Consider the following 25986-nt stretch of genomic DNA (forward strand, 5'->3'; position numbering starts at 1 on the left):
ACTACGACAAGTATAAGCTTGCAAGTTGAAGTAAGAAGTGCATTTTTGTTGATTACCCTTACAAGAATATAGTGGATGACGAAGGAATTGTTGAATTGTTGTAGTATTGTTGAAACCATTGTGGAAGAAGTGCTAAATGGTGAACTTAGTCGTAGGAAACAAGAGAAACACATGTTAGTTCAGTTGAAGGATTATGTCATTCACAAAACTCTTGTAAGCCCCTCTGTCAATAACCCATTATGATCAAAGTCTTCAAGTACTTTTTATCCTATAGCACATTTGTGAATTGAGATAATTTTTTGGCTGCTATTACTGAAGGTAATGAGCCCACAATGTTTTCTGAGGTAGTAAAGTGTCAAAGGTGGAAAGAAGCAATGTGTAAGAAGATAAAAGCTTTTAAAGAAAATAGGACATGGACTTAGAAGATTTGCCACCTACAAAAAAGGCTATCAGAAATAAATGGATATATGAAACGAGTATAATTCAGACAGAAGTGTGGAGCATTATAAGGCTCATTTAATCTCAGTAACAATCAGATGGTTATTCTCCTATTGCAAACATGGTTATTGTACAAACTTTCAGTCATAGTAACTAAAATTAGAAAGAAGAGGTATAGGAAGATTTAATAAGAGTGTTCATGTAGACTTTTATAAACGCAATTGTCTCTGTCATATTTTTACTCACATAAAAGATAATTATTTATATTTTGTGTATTCCTTTGTACTTTGAAACGTGTATACTGTAAGAGCATAGAAGACTTAAAAGTGATAGACAATGTGACACTCTTCAACTACACTGTGACTGTAACAGAGACTTTTCATTGTGCTTTAACTCTGAATCCCTCTCATTCCAGTGTAAGTTCAATTCATTCATGTGCCCCTTACTGTCGAAAACTTATCAAGAGCCACTTCTTATCCGTGCTACATTGCACCGGCGATTACTTCCCACCCTTGCCTAGCTCCTGGATGTTACAGTGACAATCAAACCACACTACATATTATAATCAATTCGGTGTTTCATGGGAAAAAAAACATATTAAAGTTTATTATCATTTTATACATGATGAAATATACAATGACAATATTGAGCTTATATTCGTATACTTCAATACAATTTGTGAATATTCTTATAAAAGTGTTGGACAAGTAACTCTTATCTTTTCGCATTCATAATCTTCATACACTAAGTCGAGAGGTATTAAGTTATATTAGAAAGAGATATATTTCAATAATGTAAACTATTCACTTACTATAAATAAATGGGTGATTTATTGTTGTCTTTAGCAGAATGATAGGAATGTGATTGGGATTTATTCACAATTGTTGTAAATAGGATATTTGTTGTGATTTAGTGTATATATGAAGTACGAAAATAAGAGCAAAGTGACGGGATTTTCCCAATTCTTTCTTTCCAATGGGTCAAGATATAGTCACCAAAAAGTGAATTAATACACGTCATACTAATTTTCCCCCGAAGTTATGGGACGACTAAGAACCACATGTATACTTTAGTTAGTACAGTGAACCTAACTGTCATGGATCACGGCCAAAATTTTATTATTCTAATGAGCAGGTATTAAGATTCCTCGTTATCTCCCTTAACTTCAATCACAATTTCGTCTAGCGGAACGTTAGAGATCAGTCATCAGAGAGGGCATCGGCAGGGATCAATTTTCCATGTCCTCTCAGCATATTCTTGAATGGTCCTGTCACTGCTAAACCTCCCAGAGCCAGCAACACTAAGGATACTCATCTTGATCCACTTCTCTGGTTCAACAAATGCTTTATCGGCAGCAGCCTGTTATCATACTTAAATTAAGGTTAAATACTTACTAAAATTAAATAAAGAACTGATAGTAATACAAATGGTTTGGAGACCAATAAAACACGAACCAAAGTACCTGTGCCTCAAGGTAACTCCCAAAATCAGGGCCAAGGAGATAGAAATCATTACCAACTTCCACCGTGTCACATAAGGATTTGAAGTAGTCCTTATGGCCAAAATATCCATCTCGAACCATCCTAATTGTATTATCAGATTAACAGCAGTTAGTCATAAAAAGAAAAAAGCGATGATTAAGAGTAGCATTCCTTTTTTCAGTACACTTTATTTTAGCCATTGTAAAATATATTAATAGTTATCAAAATAACAATTGAATTGTGATCAGAAATGTTATCTGCAATTGTTAATAATCCTCTTATTCTTTAAAGATGGAAGATTTTGTTGTACCGTAACACCCGTGCAAATTGTAGAGGTACTTTTAAAGTAGATCCTTTTTCACGGAGTTCTGCAACTTCTTGCACTTTCGCACCAAAGAGAAACTGAAACAAGTGCAGATATTTTGAACTGAAGCTGTTAGGTGAATATTGATAAGATGAACAGAACTTTTCAAGAATGATAAAATAAAGCCCCCATTACTATAAGAAGATATTACAATATAGGGAATCATGAAACCGAGGCTGAGTTTAGTCAAGCCAATTACATGATTCTGTCCCTTCTAGAAAGGAGGATGCTTGATTAGGCATTTAAAAGCACCAACCAGATTTACAGAAAGCAAGCCTTACACATAAAAACTAAGGAAATATGTCCAAGCAACTCGATTCCTAAATTCAGAACCCTTCTCAATTTTTTTAAGAGCTTATTTTGTGTTGAGTAACATGAAAATATTATGAGAGTTTTCACTCACCAAGTTATCCAACCCTATTTCTTCAATTATTTCTACTGTAGATCCATCAGCTGTAGCTAAAAGTAAACATCCATTCATTAAAAATTTCATGCTCCCTGTTCCTGATGCTTCATGTCCTGCAGTGCTATAGGATAATTATTGCTGTAAATAAGCAACAAATCTCGTACTGCACTTCTCAAAACTAAATTTGAAAAATAAAAGGAAAAGGAAAGAGGTCTGAAAAATATAAATTACAAAGCATTGAGCAAGAATAACGGTGTAAAGCACACAGCCCATACAAAAATCTTAAGGATGTATTTGCTAAAAGATGAAGGATTGGATAGCATTAGAAATGAAAAATACTTATCCATGTTTAATCTAAAAAATGGTGATGAGACATGATAAAACAAAAGACACGATCTATATATTTGTTACTGAATAAATAAGGAGAAAACTTCACGTACCATGTACAACAACAGCCAAAAGCACAAAAATACCCATCAATTTGGCCAAATCCATCGACAGCAATGGAAAACAACTAGCAAGCCTAACTGGGATCATATCCGACTCATACCCAACACAACCCCCCGCTCCACTTTCAAAACTGCTTGTGCAGTGTATCGACCATCAAACAACAGAAAGGGGGAAAATAGTGCTGAAACAACTTCTTGTCCTATGTTGTTCTTCTCGTGCTGTTCCTCAATATACATCAAATGCACCCTATGAAGACTAAATATCATAGAGAATATGAAGAACATGTAGTGTCTTGAAACAGTGGATCGACTATGCAGGTTCTTGCTCAAGTTGATTCGGATACTAGTTATATGTAATAACTTAAATTCAATTCTATCATGATGCCTTTTTAACAAAATCTATTCCAGCTGTATATTATCCCCACTACATGGTCGTACCTCATTCTATCATACCTCTTTTATTTGAAACTGTCTACTCTTTCTTGATCAGTATAAGCATGATGATAAATGAGGCAAAATACTAATATGCTACTGATCAGTAACATTGATGAGCATTAACTTAACAAACCTTAAATGTTGAGAAAGGTCAGCCCCTGGTATCACCAATTCAGCAACAGAGACATTATAGTCAGGGATAAAAACCTATAACAGAACAAAGAGACTGGATCAAACAAGAGATATGAAAAAATAAATACAGTATACTTAACAGGTCCATCCTGTGTTGTAACATCAATATTTATCAAATCTGTTCCTATCTAATAGAACGTTATTGGATCAAATGACAAAGACATTGTTGAGAAAAAGATGACTTTTCCCATATGAGATGATTGTTGCTATCTACTCCAATAACGAATCACTGGTTTAACTGAATAACTAAAAAAAAATAGATAGACCTTTCTTTCTTTTTGTCTCAGGTTGATGGATCTTCTCAATTGGAAGATCCCCTAATAGTCAAACACTAACAAATAGAAAGAACAAAGATGACAGAAAACACAAAAGAACAGTTGTAACTTGAAACTCACCAATTTTAGAAGATCTCCTATGTCATTGTCATTATTGATTTTTTCTGCCACGGCATGACAAAGTTTGATAATCTTCTTAGCAATTTCATAACCAGGAGCTGCTTTCCCACCAATTACGCAAACACGGGGTACAACTTTCCTCCTGTCATTCTTGTCCATATTCTGCAAGAAAGCAAGAAGTGAATACAAAATAATAGTTGATGCTTCAGTATAACTCCCATGTAGAAAGTTATGATCAGTACGGATGTAGGTAGTTAGGAATTTAAACCATAAGGGAGGGGGATATCAGATCGACACAGAAGCACAGCAAACAGAGCATATTCAATGAACTCTGAGCTAAAAAATTGCTTGCTCAAGTAGATAGATAGAAGAAATAGCACAATAAGTAGGGAAAGAAGATTTTACTTTCCAGAGGAACAGCAATATCTTTTGATTTTAGAGGAGAAAAGTAATTATTTTGCTACTTAAAATTAGCATTTATTTAGAAGTTCTTTTAGTACCAAGGAACACTCGTTTACCTTGAGGCAATCATATCTATGGATTATTCCAAATATATTAAGCAATTGTCTTTTGTATTCATGTATACGCTTCACCTGAACATCAAACATTGCATCCAAACTGACCTGCCATTAAGAAAAATATAGGAAAAAGTAACTTCTTTGATAGTAATGAAGAAGATAAGAAAAGTTCAGGTAAAGTTTTTCACTTCAACCTTCACACCGCTCATTGCTTCAATGTACTCAGCAAGCCTCATTTTATTGACCTTTTTAACCTACAATATCAAAAGGACGAGCCATATCAGAGTAGATCATACCTAGTTTCTCCTAATCTAAAGAAATTCCACTACTGTCATAAATGAAGTTTGAAAAGTTACCATTTTCCATTCTTGATGAAAATCAGTATTGTCAACATGATCTCTCAACCCAGTCAAGAGGTCAGCATCACGTATCCAAGCTTCAGTTCCTAGCCATTTTGATATAAGAGCACATAAACTGGGATTGCTCACCACAATCCACCGACGCTGACAAATAACAATTCATTTGGCTCATTAGTTGTTGCATGGTGCACACATAATTGCACATCTTTTAATGGTCAATCGACAATAGGTGCAATATTCAAGTACCACAAAAAAAAAAATTTCTGAAGTGAAATATGTTTAAATAATTGTGAAAGAAGCATCTTGAACTTATATATATGGTCAATGGACAACATTATTTAAGATGTAATTAAGATACAAAAGTTTTCCAATACTAGTGCTTACAAGGTGGTAACAAATTTCATATATAGAAGGATAATTCTGCCAACAGACGCATCCCAATCCAAGAGTAAGGCACCTAAGCCACTTCACATAACTATACATACATAGAAGGGAAGTCCAACAACCACAGTAGTTAAAATCCTAATTTGAATCATAAAATCCTACGATTTTGGACGTCTTACCAATTTAAATGTGGGTAAAAATCCTGGCTAAGTAAAATTGTTGTAAAATCCTGATTTAAATTGTACATCCCTCAAATCATGGGATTTTACGGTTTCACTTTAATTCTGAAAATTGCTCAAGAAGTCTCATTTGCTGAACCCCAATGTAGTCGATACCTCTTTCATATCTCTTTTTAATCAAACCTAATTTGCCTCTAGCAGCTTTGAACCCTAACGTCATTGTTAATTCAACAGTCTTCTCAGTGTGTGCGGCCTAGTCTGCAGCTAAACCCAGCAGTATGCTATTGCTCTGAGTTCAAGTCTAGTCCTGCTGTTCTTGCAACTTTTCTGTTCTTGTCTAAACTTTTACTCATATTGATGCATGACATTCTAATGAAATCTGGATTATGATTTGTGAGTGCTACTTTATTTAAGTGCTTTTACTGATTTAAAGTTTTTTTTCCTTATTTATGTTATTTTATACGCATAATATGAATTTATAAGCATATGAATTTTACAAAATCCTACAATTCGATTTACAATTTTCACTCCCCTTTATGATTTAGAGTAAAATCCCAATTTTAGCTACCTTGCAAACAATAGTTAGATTACATACCTGAGTTACACCATTTGTCTTGTATTGAAATTTTTCAGGCCATAGCTCATAGAAGTCCTGCAAAGTAGAACCACAAATTTATTGCTTTATGAATTTTCAATCAGCAAAGGTGATAAGGATAGTGAAGTGATTTGGCATGACTCATTCATACCTTAAATGTTCTCGTTTTCAGCGTATCTAAATGTAATTTTGAAACACCATTCACAGTATGGGAGCAAACAATTGACAAGTTTGCCATTCGTATGCTCTGCAAATCCAATGCACAATCACCAAAATCTATCTTTAACATAAATATACAATACATTTAACAAACACTTCCTTAAATAACACCACAATTACAAATATCTTCAAATTTGAAAACATTTTCTCAATATGCTTGAATTACTATCCCACAGTGCATAATAATATGGAAGCAGACATCTGTTTTTCAGCTCAGAAGTTAGCTAATCCAATAGCTTATAGGGAAAAAGAATTTTCTAAGTTGTATTGTATGATTGTGAATTACAGCAGATCCCTCCCCTAATTCACATATTTCTTAAAGATGCCCTTCATTTGTATGTCTGTCTAAATTAGGGAGCATTATGTACTGCAGTCCTTTTTATTTTCAGCATGGAGGGGCTAACACTCTCAGAAGAGATTTTTTTTCCATATAGAAGGTTAATATTTTGCTTAAGGAGAATTTAGCATGTATCACTTGAACCAACCACCTGTTTTAACTCAATATTGTCGTTTTAACTCAATGCATAAATGGTTATTGAGTTGAATCTAAATTATATGCATTCAGGAGTTTATAAATAATTACCTACAACTTTTACGGGTGATTTGAATAAAGGATTAAAGCTGTGTTACTAGACATTGTAGCCAATGAGCCCAACTTTCAGAGTGACAAGAGGGGAAGAACAGAAAATGCCAAAGTAAAAAAGGCAACAAACTAAAAATACCTCCAGAAAGTGAACACAATCAAAGTTGAATATGTAGGGGACATAACAATCTACTCCAAGTAAGATGTGAGAGTGAGCCATTTGGTAACTTATGAAAATGAGCAGAGCAGTGAGCTTAAAGTAAGGAGATGAAGGAAACCAGTGGTCAGAATAAGAGAATAAGAAGGCTTAGAAGGATCCATTTACTGAGACAGGAAAAGGGCATTAATTATTGTGTAAGTTGACAGGTGCATTTAGAGTGAGAGTGTTTTACGTAGTGTCCAAATTAATGGATGCACTAAGTTTGAGGATACTTAGAATGCCTGAGTTGATGAGTGCATTTAATGTATGGCAAAAAGTTCAGTAAGTGAGAAATGACAAAAAGACATCATGTGAAGATAGGTACAAAATTCTCCAAGTGCAATAGTTTGTGATGGGATAGAACTAGATAAAGAAGGTATTTTAGCAGGATATAAAGGTGAGAGGGAAGTAATGCATGTTTGTTTCAGCTCTGACAAAATCATCACTTTTCTTTCCCTAAACCCTAAATTAATACAAGATGCATATTATGTGGGACAAGTACAATTCAAGCAAGTGATGTGACAAGAGGGAGGTAACCCAAAACTGAAACATAAGCAAATCTAGTACCCCACACTTTTTGAGAGGTTGCTAGATAGGGGATGCTGTCCAAACAAGGCCTTTATTCAAATTCTATCAGTCCACATACTCAAGTTGTTTGCCAAACTTTCAAATGGAAGAATGATGCCAATGCACCCTTAGTAGATTGCTCAAACTTGCCTGAACTAAGAGGGGAGCTGCTGTGGTAGTGAAGCCACCACTGATCCATGAAAATCCACAGTAAACTGATGTTTGTTATGATGTAAATTATCCAGCTCATAATAGCTCAAACTTTTAGCGCATACATTTATCTTCTGACGCCAAAGCCTCAATTCAACAAGTCTTTGTTTTAAGACTTTATACACAACACTATCTAACAGTCAAACTTTCAGCGCATACTTTTTCTTTGGATGCCAGAGCCTCAACTCAACAAGTTTTTGTTTTAAGACTATATATAATACTATCTGATAGCCAAATTGCATAACTTAAAAATATTCTTAATAAAAGAAATATTTAAGCACATGCAATTAGACAATGTAGCCTATTAAAATTACCAGATAAAGCTTTGACAAGTTGTTTACAGAATACCTTCACGACACCTTCTTCAACAATTGACATCCGGGATAGCCGGTTGTAATCTAAACCAATCTTTTTCTTCAACTCCTCCATAAAATTAAAATTTATTTCATATAAAATCTGAAAAGGGCATTTAAAATATTCTGTAAATATAATTGCATTATAATAAAAATTTAAGAAAAAAAAATTACAATTTTTATGAGAACAAAAGACAGAAAAACAATTAAAATTCATCTACATTTTCATTTTGAATTACTAAAATTTATGGCTTAACATGGAAAACTGACAAGAAATATAAGTCAGGCAGTCAAATGTTCCCATGCTTTATCCAAACATAGAGGGTAAAAAAAAAAAAGATAAAAAAAAAATCCATTTTCCACTATTCAATTTGCATGTGAAATGCATATGTAAGGTAAAATGATACATAAAATACAGAAACTCAGAAAGCATGTCTTGATAAACATACTTGTAAATGACGAGGGAGAAGGCTGCCAAGCAGATCAACAGGGATTTTCTCCAGTCCTTCAACTACCACACTGTGAGTTGTAAAAGAAAAAACTTGGCATACAATGTCCCATGCTTTATTCCAGCCCATATGTTCTTCATCAACTAATATTCGCATAAGCTCAGCAATTGAAAGAGATGGATGAGTGTCGTTTAGATGGAAAGCAACCTAATTATAGGAAAGGAAATGCTTTAGTTGCAACACAGAAGTTAGAACACAATTATGTCACTAGCAAATAGCAATCAGTTAATGCATACAATAAATTTTAACTCATCTACTTTCACATATATTGAACCAACAGATAGGAATAGGGCTGGAGAATGATTAGTCAGGATAGTTAGTTAGAATAGTTGGACAGTTGAAGATGTAGAGGTAGGGAGTTAGATTTAAATAGGAGATGGTAGAATAGCGGGCATTCAATGTTGTTATCATTTGAGAATCTGAGCATGAGCTCTATTTTAGACAGGGGAAACCCATGGAAGGATAATCTTATCCATGTGTTCTTTGTAATTCAATATACACTAGCAAAGCATTTTTTTTCTTGTGTTCTTTCTGTTTTTCTTTCTCTCTTCTTGAAAACTCAACAACCTATTTCTGCTTTCCTAATATACTAGAATCACTACTAAAAAACGGAACACTGACATCAAGAAATGGCCAGGGGATAATTAGGAATTTTGAATGGTCAATAGAATTCTATAACCTTCTCACCCTATCACAGAGGAACAATTAAAAAAATATAAAATGCATATTATTGATACAATATAGTCTTGCAATAGAACAACCAGTAATCACTATACAAATTAACAACCTAGTGTGAAAGTACAAAATATTTGACAAGGAACCTTATCTGGCAATTCATCAAAGTTATTATGTGCTTCTTTGAACCTTCGGATGATGTCTTGTAAAGATGCTGAGACAAAGAAATATTGTTGTTTCAATCTCAGCTCCTTCCCCTGAAAACACACTCAAAGTGGTAGTATGGCAAGAGGGATTAAATATCTTTCAGAAAGGGGGAAAATGATTATATAGCCAAATTTTATCCTATCCATGAAAATTAAAGTGACTATATAAACTTCCTAATGTAATGTTTCTACCACCTATTATGCCAAAGGATACAATCAATATTGTGAGCGAGAAAACTAAATTCAATCGAAAATAGAATACATGGAATCTTAATATTGAAAGCTTGAGAAACATAATATGGTAATGGACAACACTACACATTAAAGAAGGAAAACTTTGGGAACAAAAGCAGAAGATAACAAAAAAAAACCCTTGTTCATTCAACAACTGGCACCTAGTTCTTTCACTGAGTCTTCACCCATAATTTGGGCAGATAATCAATTCTATAAACAACTATGTTGAGCCCCAGACAGACTGAGAATTTCCAATAGATAAGTTCATTTAAAAGACAACTGCATAAGACACTGGACGGTCAATATAACACTAATCTTCTACAGAAGATTCTACTAATTACAGAGCAAAGCTTTATACATATATTATCTAATACAATGAGGAGGCTAGAAACTATAGTAGGTAATCTTAAATAAAAGAAACATGGAAGTCTCTTGTTCTCCCAACCATCAACCCACAACAAAACATATGGTGCTACCAGCTCTCGTGCTCAACAATAGAGACAAGCTAAGAAGATAAACAATACAAGTTCAATGGATAATAGCAACAACTATGATCCAATTTGGATAAACTTATCAATAAGTACTTTTAGAAGAAGAAAATAAATAAGTAAAAGAATCAAATCTTTTTTGTAAGTTAAAAACAACTTATGCGCCTGGCCTCTTTTAGAAGTTCTTCTATTTAACTTCTTTAAAAGTTGTGTATAACCTAATTTTAACATTTTGAAAAAGTTAGATTTATTTACCTCCCAATTTCTTCTATTAGTACTAATTGAAAATTTTATTCAAACTGAGCCTAAATCATTATTTCAAAAATAAATAAATAAAGGCATACCTGATGAGAACGGTCATCAGGGTACAAAACATTACTAATAGTTTCAGCTCTTTGTCTGTTGACAACAGAATTAATGTAGTCTCCAGTGTTATAGGCCTCCTACAAAAAACAATAGGAAAAAGGGATATGTCAAACTAAACTTAAAATAATGGACTGCAGCAGACCACCTTTCACCTGATTCTAAGCTAAGTTCAATCGGAGGAAAGGTATATATAGGGATAATGACCTAAATTGAATAATTTAATGTAAAATCTGCATAACTGCAGTTATATTTTTATTTACTAACATTATACTTATATTATGATACCATCATGCCAATAACCTAGTCTCATAGTTGGAGTAGATGTTTATTCTTAAGAAAAGATTTACCAAATCAAATTGATTACTAGGTTTAGCAGCCCACAGCCGCAGGTTGATGGTATTTCTTGTCCCATAACCAGGTATTGGGTTATCATAAGCCACAGCTTCTACCTGCAATTCAGGAAAAACCAGTTCCCCATCAACATTATGAATGTTCCACAAGTCAAAAAGAAACGAATCACAGAGAGCAGTAGGCATAAATCTAAAATTATTTGAAAAGATGTTCTCGAAAATAGTATCATTCCTAACCAGATTAAAAATATTACTCTTACCGTCTCTCCAGGGGTCCAAACTTTATGTTTTTCTCCATTCATATCTACCTCTTCAACAGTCCCATAGAACTAATCCATCCAGTATAACATAGAGATGCAATCAGTTAGTAGTTTTCAGGTGAGAAAGTGAAAGAAAGGCTAATAATATCAACAGAAAACAATAAAATTAAACAAAAGGCATAACAGAGGGAAGCTGGGCAAACCTTCACTTCATATGTCACATGAATCCGCTCTATCTCCCAAGGGTTTCCAAAGTTCAGCCAATAATCAGGTTGCTCATGTTGAAAGCCATCCACTATGACCTGACGAAATAATCCATATTCGTAACGCAATCCATAACTGCAAAATAAAGATCAATTCCACAAACTAAGCTAACAGCACCCAATCTTCAGATTAGAGGCATATTTGTTTTGTATACAGTAAAAAGCAAAATAAGTGTACTTCTGTTTGCTTGTTCCAGAGTCATCAAGTAGGTTGGTACTTAAAATAACCACAAGAATAACACTTCAAAATCAACTTTTCAATAGGATGCAATCCTCTATGATGCTCAAGGTTTCAGTGGCATAATTATTACAGAAAGTGGTGAAAAGTATTGTGGACAAAAAAACAGAAGAACTCCCAAATTCACGCAATTCCTAGGATAAGACACTCTCAGAAGGTGAACTACAATTTATAAACTAAGCTACTTTATTCTTATTTGATAAATACTAATTACTTCATACATACACACTATGCAAACACTGTGGAGATTTGGAAAAGCTTTGGGGCATCATAACAGGAAAATGTGGCCAAAAAACTAAGCATTAGATGCCCAAGCTTAAACGTCATAATTCAAAGCCTATATCTATGTTTAGAATATACATAAAATAAAATGAAAACAGAATGGCAAATTTTGTTCCAAACTTATAAGCCAAATTTTACAACAAATCAGAAAGCCACACCTACCCCCATGCAGGATATTCCAAAGTTGCTAAAGAATCCATTTGGCATGCTGAAAGACGAGCAAGACCACCATTCCCTAAGGCTGCATCTCCTTCCTTGTCAAGGACAGCATACACGTATATTAATGATAAACATAACCACACTGATTGCTCACTCCGAGATAATAAATCTGCAACAGTAGAGTGGAGAACAGAAAATAATTAATTAAAAACTAATAACACACCTGCTCTGCCAAAACTTCAAACTCAAAACCAAGCTGGCTTAGGGCCTCTGCATACTGATCCTGGATGCCAAGATTGATGACACTATTTGACAAGGAACGACCTGATATCCAAAAGACAGGTGTTCTTAATAATTGGATACAAGAAGTTCAGAGCAACAACAGTTGTATATTTTCACAAGCACAACAATTGATTTACCATTCATCAGATGAAAGAAACAGTTCAGCATCAATTTATTAATTGATAGACTTTCCTATGATACAAATCTTAAAAGAATTTTTGAACTGCTTTTGTTTCCTTCATTAACCACCAGAATCGTAAAATATATAGATACTTATATCACACTACAACATACAATAATAATCAAGTTTCATCTTATTAAGTGAGGTCGACTACATAAATCATGCCACATTATTAAACTTTATTGAAAACCAAATTTTTTAAAATATTATTTATTACCGGTTCTCTTTTAATAATTTCTTATATAGTTCTTCTGAGACTCTCTTTACCCATTTTTATTAAAATAAAAGTCATGTTATTCAATTTTGTTCACTAGTGTTTTCAGTAACTTTTTTTGCACAAGACCAAATCACCTTAAAAGATTTCTGATTATTTTTTATTGTAGGTGCTACTCTAATATTCTTGTATATACAATTATCATTTATCCTATCTTTTCTCGCATCAAAATTTGAAATTTGATCCAGTTGCTTAAGTGGCTAGCTTGCTACCACACTAACCATTATTGTTAAAAATATATGTGAAGCTTCATTTGAGAAAACTAGGAAAATAAATCAGAAAATATACAAATCAAATCCTAAATAGGAAATACCATCCATCATAAAGTTCAATACATTTTTATCGTGTGCTTAAATAATGAAATTTATATTTGGAACTTGCAAGCAATTATAACAAAAAAATTATAAATCAACTTGGAGAAAGAAACAAATATGAAATAAAGGTAAACATGCCAAACAAGTTTTAGCGCATCACTTTAAGTACCCATAAGAAACTCAAGCGAGAGGAAGTAAAGGCACTTAGATTTTGTCCTCTTGAAGTAAATATGAGTATCATGCCAGCGTTCAATCAACCGATCTCTTACACTGTGTGACAAAGCCTACAACATCGTTGCACAAAATCAATTTTCTGATGATACCCATTAAAAATATGACCAGCAATAGGCCAAAACACTTTAATATATTATTTGATGCCCTTTATAACATGGGCTGAAATTTCAGGATGTCAAACAGATCAAATTAAATGGAATAATCTATAACTTTCCGTGTCTGAGGACTGAATTCCTTCTACAACAAAGTTCGTTTCAAAAAATGCAAGCATGAATTAAATTATGCCGTTTGTTCCTTCAAGGCTTCAATTGTTCACTGTCCATACGACAAACTCCTATAACACATCTATCATCAAAATTACCTTGCCACCTTCTCACCCTTCCGCATTCTTCAAAAAAAAAATACTTAGAACACGCTATCTCTAACGATTGCTATAAGTTAAAATTTATTAAAAGTTACAGAAGTACATATAAGATTTATTAAATTATGAAACTTACACAGTATTAATTTTTTAATAAATTTTAACTAATAATAAAAAAAGTATGTGTTTAAAATAATGTATTACGTTGGTTATTAACATTTTTTTTTAATTAAGAAAAGGATTCAATGAAAAATCCTAAGAGCTCTAGTAAAAGATCATCTTCTAATTTATCTTACTTCTTCCATTTCAAATTACGTGTCGTTTTAGCAAAAAAAAAAAAAAAAAAACCATATTAAGTGACCTTTTAAGATTTCAATGAAACCTTAAAAAAAAATTATTCCAATTTTGCCTCCAATAAATAATGAATGTAAAGGTTTTTGAATAGTGTGTGCATCATTTTTTTAGCAAATAAGAATAACAAATAATAAGGATAACTAAGTAATGTAAAACTATTCTACTAATTACGATACTTATAGTTTTCCAACTTTATAAGCCAATCAATTTGAATGGATGAATGTTAAATACTACCTCCAATCCTATTCAAAAGAAATAGCTATTAATATTTTTTTTCTTAATTATAAAAAATAATGACTCATTTTCAAATACATTAATACCTTTTACACTCTTACTTATCATAAAATTTGTGTTAATGAAACATTTATTCATTACAAAATAAATATATTCATTTGTTTAATATATATGAAATACTAATTTGATTATTTAATATTAGCATTTATAAACTAGAATATAAATTTATAATATGTCTTGATCAATTAAATATTTATTTCTTAAAAATAGGACCAAATTTAGTACTTCAAATTACTTGAAAAAGCAAGAATTAAGCGATCTTTGTATTTTTCATAGAACATTTTTTTAATTTTAACTCTTAAGCTTAAATAATTAATAATAGTAATATTTTATTAAAAATAAAAATATTTAGTGTGTTTTTATATTTTCAAAAAAATCTTAATATTATTAATGGCTTAAATTTTACTATAAAGACCAAAGTTAATAAAACTATTTTTTTAATATGTATCTAAATATACATAATAATAATAATAATATTTTTTTATTAAAAATTATGACATTTAATATCATTAATTCGTTAGATTCTCTTATTTTGAATAAAAAATATTTATTGAAAATACTATATATCAGTTTTTATTATGTGTCACATACACATTAAAGAACTGTTTATATAATAAATGTTATCTCCCATAAATACCTTCGTAGATGGAAAAACTAACACAGAACATAGCAAACAGAAAGCAATTCGAAGTGGAAAGGCACGTACCTGATAGGCTTCAAAATCGTCAAAACTGAACCGCGATCTGGCCACCGTGTACTCAACATGATGAAGTATATCCTTTTGAAGACTGAGAGGGTCGTTTTTCAGAAACCCGTCCATTAAGCTAAACATTCTCTCTGCTTTTGCCCTACGCTCCCCAAGCCCTTCCACCAATCCAGGCCTCCTCACCATAATCCCTCGATTCGCCGCCACTGAAACCGTCCCGTCATCGCCGCCGCTGATAGCCTCGGCCAACGCTCGCTTGATCCTCTCCAAGCTCTCGGAGTCCTCGATTTTGTTGCCATGGGAATTGGTGACGAAGAACTTCTTGACGAAGAAATCGCCCTCGAATTCGACTGTGGCGCGGTCTATGCTGAGGCCGAGGACCTTGAAAACCCTGGTGATGACCTGAAGGAGGCCGATCCGGTTGCGAGCTCGGATAACGAAAGCGGTGGAATCGCCGGAATCGGAATTGTTGACGGCGATGGTTGACGTGGAAGGTGTTGACTCGCTGGTAGAAGCTTGCAACCGGTTGTTCCGGCGAAAGGTGGCGGAGGGGAAAGAAAACGTGGAGAAGCGTGTGAGAGTGAGAGAGGGGAATGGAATTGAAGATGCGACTGAGAATGAAGGAGTGAAGAGAGGAAAGGAAATGGTTTGCATTTTCGAGGGAAAATTTTAGGAAGGGTTTAGCTTAGCAGAGTCATGTGTGTGTGTGGTATGAGTGAGATGAAAACGAGTGAGAAAGATAGATAATAGCGGCAAGCGTGCTATTCCACTTTCAACTAGCTACTTTAGAAAGGTAAATACCTTTCCGATCAGAGGAAGCAAGAAGCGTGTGCCTTATGTTACTGCATACACGTGAAGGTGTGCAAACCTAAACTTCCTTTAAAAAATAATAATTAACTGATTTGTTGGGCTTTTGTTAATTAATTTATAAGGCATATTATCTTATAAAATATTTTATTTTTGGTTTTTTAAAAATTTAGTATTATTATTTTTTATTTGTTGTAGCTGTTAAACAATGATATAACTAAGGAAAATATTATGTGTTAAATGTTAAGGCTGTGTTTAGAAAAAAAATATAATTACAATAACAAGATATGTTTAAGATGTAAAATGTAAGTACATATTTCTTGATCCTTAAGAAAAAATATTTTAGTTAAAATTTTAAAAAAGTTAATATATATATATATATATATATATTTATTTATTTTTAGAATAATAACCGAAGAATTATCTAAATTAAAACTAACACCCAGTTCAATCCATTGACAATTGTTATAACTTTATTATAAGATAAAAGCATAAAAAAAATCTAAATAAAATAGACAAAATGCACGTACCTCAAGTGAATATATAATTGAGGCGATAGAAACTAAAATGTTGTAAGCAGTAGTGCAGATCCATCAAGAAAGAAAAGTAAGACATAATAGAAAGTGTTCGTCAAATAGTACATAATTCTAGACTAGGATAAGAATGCATAGCCTTATGCAAAAATTAAAACATCAACTCTAATAATATGAAGTAGAATGGATGTTCAGCCACTCAAGGAGGAATGTATTTTTACTTGCATAATAACGAGTTAGTAAAACATAAAACAACATCGTGCTTACATGATCAAAGCACTTTCATCTTGTATTTACTTAATAAATGTGAAGTTTATCTGTATGCACAAATTGTGACTATAAAAAGGATCACCATGTATAAAGAAAACAAGCAAAAAAAAAATACATACATCTGAGTTATAGTATTACTTATTCATTTGTCCACTTCGTTCTTTCTTCCCTTTATAATTCCTAAGCTTACAAATTTCTTTCTTTAAATTATATTCCAAAATAATTGGCGGTTTCACTGGAGAAGTATAGAGCTTGTAAAGAGAGAATGACAAAATGGAACATCACACAAAGACGGCTCTTTTAGCTTGGAGGACTTTTCAGATGTTGAGCTCATTAACATGCAACAGGAACAAAGTGTCAATCCACAAGGACCAAAAAGTAATAAAAAAGAAGTAGACTGATGAGCGTTTTCTTGTTGTGTTTAAAAGATTTGTCGCAAATTCTCATCAAAATTTAAACAAATTAATGTAGTACTAAGGTTACCCTATATTGTCTCCCGTGAACATTGGCTATTAATCTTCATTAAACATGTTGAAGGCATTAATTGAACAAGCAATTAAAATAAGGGGTTTTGTGATTTCAAATCAATATAAAGAGCAGCAAGCAAACAAATTTAATTAATTCAAACAATAGAAAATAGCAATCCTTAGTTCATCCACATAGATTCTATCTTCATTCCACTTAAGATTTAACACGCATCCTCTCTCCCATGAATTAGGTTAAGTTAACAAGTGAAAATCAATCTTATAGTTCTAACGAAATTACGCAATTTGTTAGGCTCTAATCCTTCATCCCAAGATTACGCAACCTTAGAATTAAACCTAGGATTAAGCAATCCCTAGTTTAGAATCTCCTTAAAGGAATTAAGGTTAATTAAGTAATGTCCCCCTCATTCACCATTAATTCAATTCAAGAGGTAAGGAAGAAGTAATTCATGAAAAGAAAAGAATTATATTATCATTAAAATCAAGGAACTCAAGAATCCATGTGAACTCACTAAGGATTACACAAAATTTAGCCCTTCGTGGAAATGAGGGTCAAAAACACAGTTTGGAAATGCAGAAAACTCATTGACATTAATGTAAAAGCAAGAGAAATGAGAAATCAAACCCTAGGTTGGATCCTTGGCTGTCACCCAAGGTTTCCCTAAGCTCTGAAAAATGTCCTAATTTAGTAAAGAAGAGAAAAGGTACGAAAAGTGTAAGAGCTCCTTACCCTAATTTGGCAAAAATCTATTTATATTAAAGCTGGCGCCCTCCAAAGTGATTACTTTCATTCTTTCATAGTAGACACGCGCAGTATCAGTTGGTTTTTGCCTTTCTGTAGTGTCCATTATCAACTTTGATAGTAGACACGTGCAGCACTTGTACATTTTGGGCTCTCTGGAGTTGTAACTATGAACTTTAATAGTAGATACGCACAGCACCTTCAATTCTACACGCTCTGGAGTGACTACTATGAACTTTCATAGTAGCCACGCACAGGCTTAGTGGATTTTGGGCTACTGTAGTCGTCACTTTTAGCTTTGAAAGTGATCACTTTGGTCCTTTTGCTGAAAGTAGCTTGCTGTAGCGGTCACTATCAGTCTTGAAAGTAGTTACTTTCACCTCAAATTCCACAAAATCCAATAATTCTTCAAAATAAGCTTGGAGATTCTTGCCACATTATTCAAATGATTAAAACATGTAAAATAAACTATCTAAATTAATGTAAATTAACCAAAAACTAAGAAACCTATATTATTTAGCCTAATTGAAATATTCATCTTATTTACACTATCTAAGTCTATTCTTTTCTATAAAAAAGTAATAAATGATGTATAAAAATTTAGTAAAATATGGATTCATCATAGACCTACTGGGCCAACTTGAAACACCTCTCTCAACCCCTTATATATCCTCAGTCTTAATCTCAACATCCATTCTTGATTCAATACTCACCAACCAACAAAGCTTTACACAATTGGTGGCTCACATGAAGCAAACAACCAATCTCATCACCCTTATTAAGTGATTCAATGCAACATTTCAAGCAAAGAACACCTCAATGTAGATGACACAAGGAGAGTTATGACGACTCTTATAGGGCCATAGAGACAAATACAATATACTTGAGGACATGGAACCACCATTGGTTTTAGAAATACCCCTCACGCCTTACCTAGTATGATACTAGCCACCTGCATTTTGAAAGTTTGATAGATTGGGAAGCCCAAAAGAACATATAATGACCTTTTTGAATGACCTGGGAGTATACAAAAAATGACAAGGTGCTTCGACTAAAAGAGTTCTCGAAATCACTTATTGGACGAGCATTCACATGGTATACCTAGTTACACCCTTATTCTATTAAAAATTGGGAAGAAATGGTGGTTAAGTTTTGTATCAAATTTCTAGAAGATGAGGATGTCTTACACATCATGGATTTGGGGCGCTTAAAACAAAAATCCATAGAAGAACTAATAAGCTTCATTAAGAGGTATTGAGACTACTCCTTACAATGCAAAGAAATGCTCTCTGAAGCAGACTTGGTGTATGATTGCATAAAAATGTAAAAGATGAATCACAGATTTTTTTGTCAATGAGGGAATAACTTTTGTTGAGCTATTGGAAAAGGTCGCAGATGTGTCAAAAGCAATGAAGCAACATGGGAAAAAGACAAAAGAAGTGGACCTTGCAAAAGTAGTGTATGCGTTAGAAGAAAAAAACAGAAAAAGAAGCCAGCGGAGCAGTACCAGAAATATCGTGCAGAAGAAATTGTCAACAATACCTCTAATCAAACAACAAACAAACGAGCTTGTTGAAGAATGGTTGAAAGATGGGATAATCAAACAGCAACATAAGCAGCCTCCACTGTCCAAAAAGAATTATGACAATCCAACATTTGTGTCTTCCATAAAACAAACTCATAAGATGATGGATTGCTTTGTTATCAGGAGACTCTTCCAGGAACAACTAAGGGAGGGGAAGATACTACTACTAGAGCGTAACAAAGGATGTAACACCTTAATTTATTTTCTAATAATTTCCAATGAGACATTTTCGTAATAAAATGAGAATAATAAAATTTCATTTCAATTATTTCCAACACAAGATTTTAATAAAATATTTCAAAATATAAGATGGGTTACAAGTTTGAGTCAAGATAAATGCTACAGGACCTATTTACATCATAATTTTCAAAAATAATTTTCTCAATCCTATAGCAGTGTCATTCATCTCATTCACTAAGCTTGGTGTTGATCATCTTGATCACTTGAAAAATAAATGTAAAAGTGAGTCTTCTACACTATCACAAACACGACATGAAGACTCAACTTGCACATTCAAACATTTTCCAATAGAATTAAATCATACATTTAAGCAAGTATTGATCGATTCACTCCAATAATATACACATCATGTTCACACATCAATTGTTCATACCACTTCATACAGGGGTGCACTCACTACACCTCAAATTAATTCATACACATATGTGCATTCACTGCACATTAGTCACGCTCACTGTGGCACTGTGATCATAGTTTCCTAATGCCCTCAACTTAAGGACTTACTCAATTTCACACTATGGATGGTCACCGGTTAGCTCCCATCTCACAGATAGTTGTGCGGTCATGAACCCTTTAACAAAGGTATTGATCAGAGACTGAGTCAAGAGAAGAGGGTGTGGCTTGTGATGCACCCACGCTCACTATCGGTGTCACCACCACCTTCTTTTTTCCAAGGTATTTCTACCGCCTCCATCTTCCACACTCCTAGTGTATCGCTGTAACTATTCATAGTTTTCAACTATTCCAAACACACCACAATCACAATCAACATGTCATTCTCACATATTCACTCATATTCTCAATCATGGCACGTATAGATACTCAACCACTTTCATCACACACATTACTCAATATCAATCACACTAAGTTTCACACAAAATTTCCATCACAACCCTATTACAATCAAGTCATTTTCATCCAAATACACATCTTATGTTTTATTTCAATCACATTCCAATACATAACAATATAAACGAATTTCAACACAAAGAGATAGGGTAGAGTCCCCTTTACCTCAGAATGAAGACCCACGACTAAATCAACTTTAAAACGTTCCTCTCTCATGGATTTTTGTCCTAAATACATGGAATAATCCATGAGAAACCAAGGAGAACAGAGAAAGGGTAAAAACAAAAATCCTAGCTTAGAAAACGTACCTCAAAACACTCAAAACACAATCTCAATCTTAAATTTAGCACACAAACGGCTTTAGAGACGATTTAATCAGTAAAATAGGGTGAAGGGTCAAGAGAATTAAAGGAGAAATGAAGAGAAATGGTGAGAAATGTGTTTTTCGAACCCCTTCTCGCGATATTCTTACTACAGCGAGACCACTTCTCATTATAGCAAAAATATCAGACGAAACTACACTTAATTTTCTGCATAATCTCGCTATAGCAAAGCTAACCCAGAAAACTACCGTTCTCTATTGCTTTCTCGCTACAGTGAGACTCCTCTCGCTATAACGAGAACGCAATAAAGACCCCCTCATCCCCTGCCCCTTTCTCGCTATAGCGAGAATCCTCTCACTCTAACGATTGACACCTGAGTTTGCCCAGGACCTTCTCGCTATAGCGAGAATGCTCCTGCAGCACAATCTTAGCCTATATATTTCCAACCAATTCAGCTTAACCACAAGTCAACATTCGCCTTTAAATCACAACACACACATATATATACACGTACACATATACTTATTCACACCATTAATAATAAATCAAAATGCACATCCAATTAACAGTCCACATACTCATATTAATAATCAAAATAGTATTATAAAATTTGGGGTGTTACAAAGGAGAAAGTTTTAACAAGCGCCTTCTCCATAGTCATGAAATAAATGTAATCATCGCTGAGTGTCAATAACATGCAATAAAGCATGGAAAATAACTCAACAATTTAGCAAAAAGATTAGCAGAGACAAAGAGCTTTTGAATACTTTTTAGGCAGATAAGGCTAGATGATGGTGCAAGGAAAGAAGCAGCCAAGATGCTTGCTACCATAGTAAAGAAAAAAGGAGGAGATCTATTTGCATCGAATACTCCTTTGAATAGTATTGCAAGATTTCATGCAATTGCACTTGTTTTTAGAGAGGCAATGCAAGAAGGCATCAAATTTGTACATAATAACCCATTATATATAAAAGCAACGGTGGAGAGAGTGAAAGTAAGACGCACTATGATGGATAATGGTTCTAGAGTAAACATAATGCCTATAAGTACAGGCAAGTTTTTCACTCACTACCTTTAGTGGGGGAACAGTAGCCATAAAGAGAAGCATAATAGTACAACTTAAAGTAGAGCTAACGAAAACAGCAAATACATTCTAAATTTTTGAGGGAATGCCTATTTACCACATCTTGTTAGGGCAACCCTGGATTCACGTGCATCATTGCATACTGTCTATGTTATACCAATATGTTAAGTCAAATTTCAGGAGAAAGAAAATAAAAACCATGGCAACAAAAGCGTCCTTTGATGTGATTGAGGCGCACTTGGTGGATACTAGATTATTTGATCAATTAGCCCAACATGGAGTAAATCAAATCAAAAGGGATGAAGGTGTGTTGATAGGCGAAAAAGCAAGAAAAAGAAACCAAGAAGAGGGAGACTGAGACCAAGAAGCTAAGCAAATCAAGCATGTTGAGGAATAGGCACAAACGTTATATGAAGTCAATGGAAGAGGGCTAGTAAGGGAGCACCTCCCTAGTGGAATAGTGAGATGGAGGATATTATAGGAAAGTGAGAGACTAATGTAAGGTGACAACTCCATTAGCCCCAATGACGTTAGAAAATAGAAACATTAAAGCAAAGTTTAGGAGATATGCTCATTGATGAACAAGATTCCTAAAGAAAGCACGAAGAAGGAATGGAAGAAATAAATAGGATCAAAAAAAGAGAAAAGCCTAAGCCTTTGCTCAAAGAGAAGGAAGGAATAGATCTAGTTTTCTTATTACAGGAATATAAGGATATATTTGCATAAGAGTATGGAGAAATGTTTGGTTTAAATATGTCACTTATCACCCACAACTTGGCAGTACAACCAGAGACAGCTCCGGTGAAACAACTACCAATAAAGTTTGTTATAGAAATAGAGTAACAGATTAAAGAAGAAGTGTAAAGGTTATTGGGTGCTAAGTTTAGCAAGTCAATACAACACCTCACCTGGTTATCCAACATTATCCGAATAAAAAAGAAGAATGGACAAATTCAGTATTGTGTTAACTTCAAATATATAAACAAAGCATGCCCAAATGATGATTTTTCTCTACCACATATAGATACAATGGTAGATACTACAGCAGGTCATGAGAGGTTCTCTTTCATGGACGGCTTTAGTCGATACAATCAAATTAGGATAACACTGGGAGATGAGGAGAAAATTGTCTTTTGAACCCTTGTAGGAAACTTCTGCTATTTAGTTATACTTTTTGCATTGAAGAATACAGGAGCAACTTATCAGCGAGCCATGACTGTCATTTTCCATGACATAATGCATGAAAAGGGGGAGTATGTCCACCGTCTTCATAAAGTATTTTAAAGATGTAGAAAGTATCACTTGAATGGAATCATTGCATATCAAGAAAAGGTCAAAGCCTTCCAACAAAGGAAACCCTTAAAGAGTGTCAAAGAAATGCAAGGATTCGTTGGAAAATTAGGCTACATAAGATGTTTCATTCCAAGGTTAGTAGAACTGATCCACCCATTCAAAAAATTATTAAGAGAAAAAAGCACATTTAGATGGGGCAATGAGCACAACAACATCTTTGAAAGCATCAAACAAGTTCAGACCTCTACCAATACCATGATACCTCTAAAAAGGGGGATTGCCTCTCAGATTATACCTTTTGTGACCCAATAAACTTTAAATGGCTTTGTAGCTCAAGAAAATGAAGGTATAGAAAGATCAATTGCTTATTTAAGTCGAATATTGAAAGACGCTAAGACTCAATACTCAACACAAGAAAAGTATTGTCTTGCGTTAGTGTATGTCGCTCAAAACTATATAAATTATTTTCAAACGCATCCCCTGCAAGTAATGACCAAGTCAGTAGGAATAAAGCATTTGTTGCAAAATAGCATGCTAACATGAAGAACAAGCAAGTGGTCTCTTATATTGAGTGAATATGACATTTCAAAAGTTATTCCTATGATAGCTAAGAGTCAAGCATTAGTTGACCTCCTCACTATCTATCTAGTACATATGGAGGAAAAGGAAATAAGAGGGGGTGGCAACAACAGAACGAAGAAAGTTGGAGTGGATCGTCTGCAAACCCTCAAGGCAGGGAAAGAATTGTTCTAATGAATGAAAAAGGAGAGGAATTGTCTTTTGGATATGGACTAGACTTTCCCTATACAAACAACAAAGTAGTATGAGGCATTTTTTTTTGGCTTAAAGGTAGCCAAAGAAATAAAGATTTGAAAGTTGAAAATAAGGAGAGATTCTAGCCTAGTCATTAAACAACTCAAAGGGAAATATGGGGTCAAATAGGCGACTCTTGCAGCATACAGGGAGCGAGCTCGTCTGTTGTTAAAAAGCATTGAGAAATTTGAATTTTCTCATATTCCAAGGATAGATAACAAGTTGGCAAATGCATTGGCAACAATAGGAAGAAGACTGAAGAGGGATAGAAGGGTAGTAAGAATTAAAAAAGTTGAAAAGTCACATTTGAAGAAGAAGAAAAGGTCATTTAAAATGATTGGCGGGCACTCATATTGGAGAAATTGCATAAGAAAATTGTCAACATGATCATTAAATACTTATGTCAAATTAACGAGTCTTATACAAGAAAGTAAGTGATAACCTATTTGCAAGATGTGTAGCTCCAGAAGAAGGCATGAAGATCGCGAAACAAATACACGATAACATGTATAGACAAGAGGGACCAAGCTTATATAGAAGAACTCTGAGGTGAAGAATATTTTGGCCATTCCTAAAAATTCATTACCATATGTAACACCCCTATTTTATTATTTATTAATTTTGTTTTGGATGATAATTATTAATGCATTTTGTTTGAAATTAAGAAAGTTTTAGGTGTGTAAGTTGCAGAATTTCTTTCTGTAGCGAGATGTGTCTCCTTGTAGCAAGAAATGAACGTCTAAAATCAGGCTCTCTGACGCTCGCTCGTTGTAGCAGAAATTTCTCGTTGTAACGAGGATGCTCTCGCTATAGTGAAAAGCTCTCGTTGTAGCTAAAATGATAGACAGTAAGGAAAAAAAAGTCTGATTTTTCCTCTGCAGCGAGATAAGTGCTCACTATAACGAGAATGTCATGAGTTGAGGAATATTTAAGGATTTTCAAGTTGAGAAAATTGGATTATAATCTAAGTTACGACCCTTCTTCATTTCTTCTGACCTCTCTCCTCATTTTCTCAAAAAAAAAAAAATCCTTGAAAAGCTCATATTTTTCTCCAATCTAAGCTTGGGAGTCCACTTTTTTTGCTCGTTGGTAAGATCTTGAAGCTTGGTTCTCCATTCCTTTAGTTATTTTCTTGTTTTTCCTTCTCTAAAAATGATCTCTTGTAATATTTAGGAAAAACCCAGCCTTTTGAGCAAGATATCTCAAAAACCCTTCACTAAACTTTCATTTCAAGGTAAGGAGAGCTCTATCTTGTTACTAAGAATGTAGTATATTTGTGTTCATGAAAATATTATGATGTAATGCATGATTGTGAATATATATTTGATTGAAGCATGGTTTTGTGGTGTTTGATGGTGTGTATGATCTTTGTTTTGAGTGTATATGCATATATGTTGTGGACTGAGTCTGAGGGTGACCAATCCTTAGTAATGATTGATTGATATATGATGTAGTAATGAACTGGAATAAAATAGAGAAATAAAGGGATAAATAATATAATAGTATACAAATAATAAGTTCAGGATATAATAACTAATGAGCTTGGACCATAATGACTAATGAGAAGAGTAGATCCATAATGAGAAATCTAGAAATGAGATGGAAA

At 33.7% G+C, this 25986-nt stretch overlaps 1 protein-coding gene across 12 annotated transcripts; it reads right to left on the minus strand.

Moving 5' to 3' along the window:
• Window positions 1-1326: 1326 nt before the first annotated feature.
• Window positions 1327-16165, minus strand: LOC113863030 (glycogen phosphorylase 1-like). 12 transcript variants are annotated; one of them, XM_027496408.1, is made up of 22 exons: window positions 15357-16164; window positions 13577-13691; window positions 12580-12680; window positions 12360-12451; window positions 11618-11753; window positions 11415-11483; window positions 11152-11253; window positions 10783-10881; window positions 9657-9767; window positions 8776-8982; window positions 8322-8429; window positions 6347-6442; window positions 6196-6252; window positions 5035-5181; window positions 4873-4932; window positions 4679-4783; window positions 4161-4322; window positions 3707-3780; window positions 2687-2810; window positions 2230-2321; window positions 1901-2021; window positions 1327-1797 (listed from the first exon to the last, which is right to left on the minus strand). In XM_027496408.1, the coding sequence occupies exons 1-22, from the start codon at window positions 16008-16010 to the stop codon at window positions 1645-1647; spliced, it is 2985 nt and encodes a 994-aa protein (XP_027352209.1). In that variant the 5' UTR covers window positions 16011-16164; the 3' UTR covers window positions 1327-1644. The 12 variants fall into 12 exon arrangements, 10 of the variants coding, with proteins under 10 accessions (XP_027352209.1, XP_027352226.1, XP_027352218.1 ...); XM_027496425.1 differs by having other exon boundaries at window positions 1372-1797; window positions 8322-8393; window positions 15357-16165; XM_027496417.1 differs by having other exon boundaries at window positions 1372-1797; window positions 8322-8396; window positions 15357-16165.
• Between the last annotated feature and the right edge of the window lie 9821 nt (window positions 16166-25986).

Source organism: Abrus precatorius, unplaced genomic scaffold, assembly GCF_003935025.1.
Source record: "Abrus precatorius isolate BTA unplaced genomic scaffold, Abrus_2018 Scaffold10, whole genome shotgun sequence".
In the NCBI taxonomy this organism is placed as follows: domain Eukaryota; kingdom Viridiplantae; phylum Streptophyta; class Magnoliopsida; order Fabales; family Fabaceae; genus Abrus; species Abrus precatorius.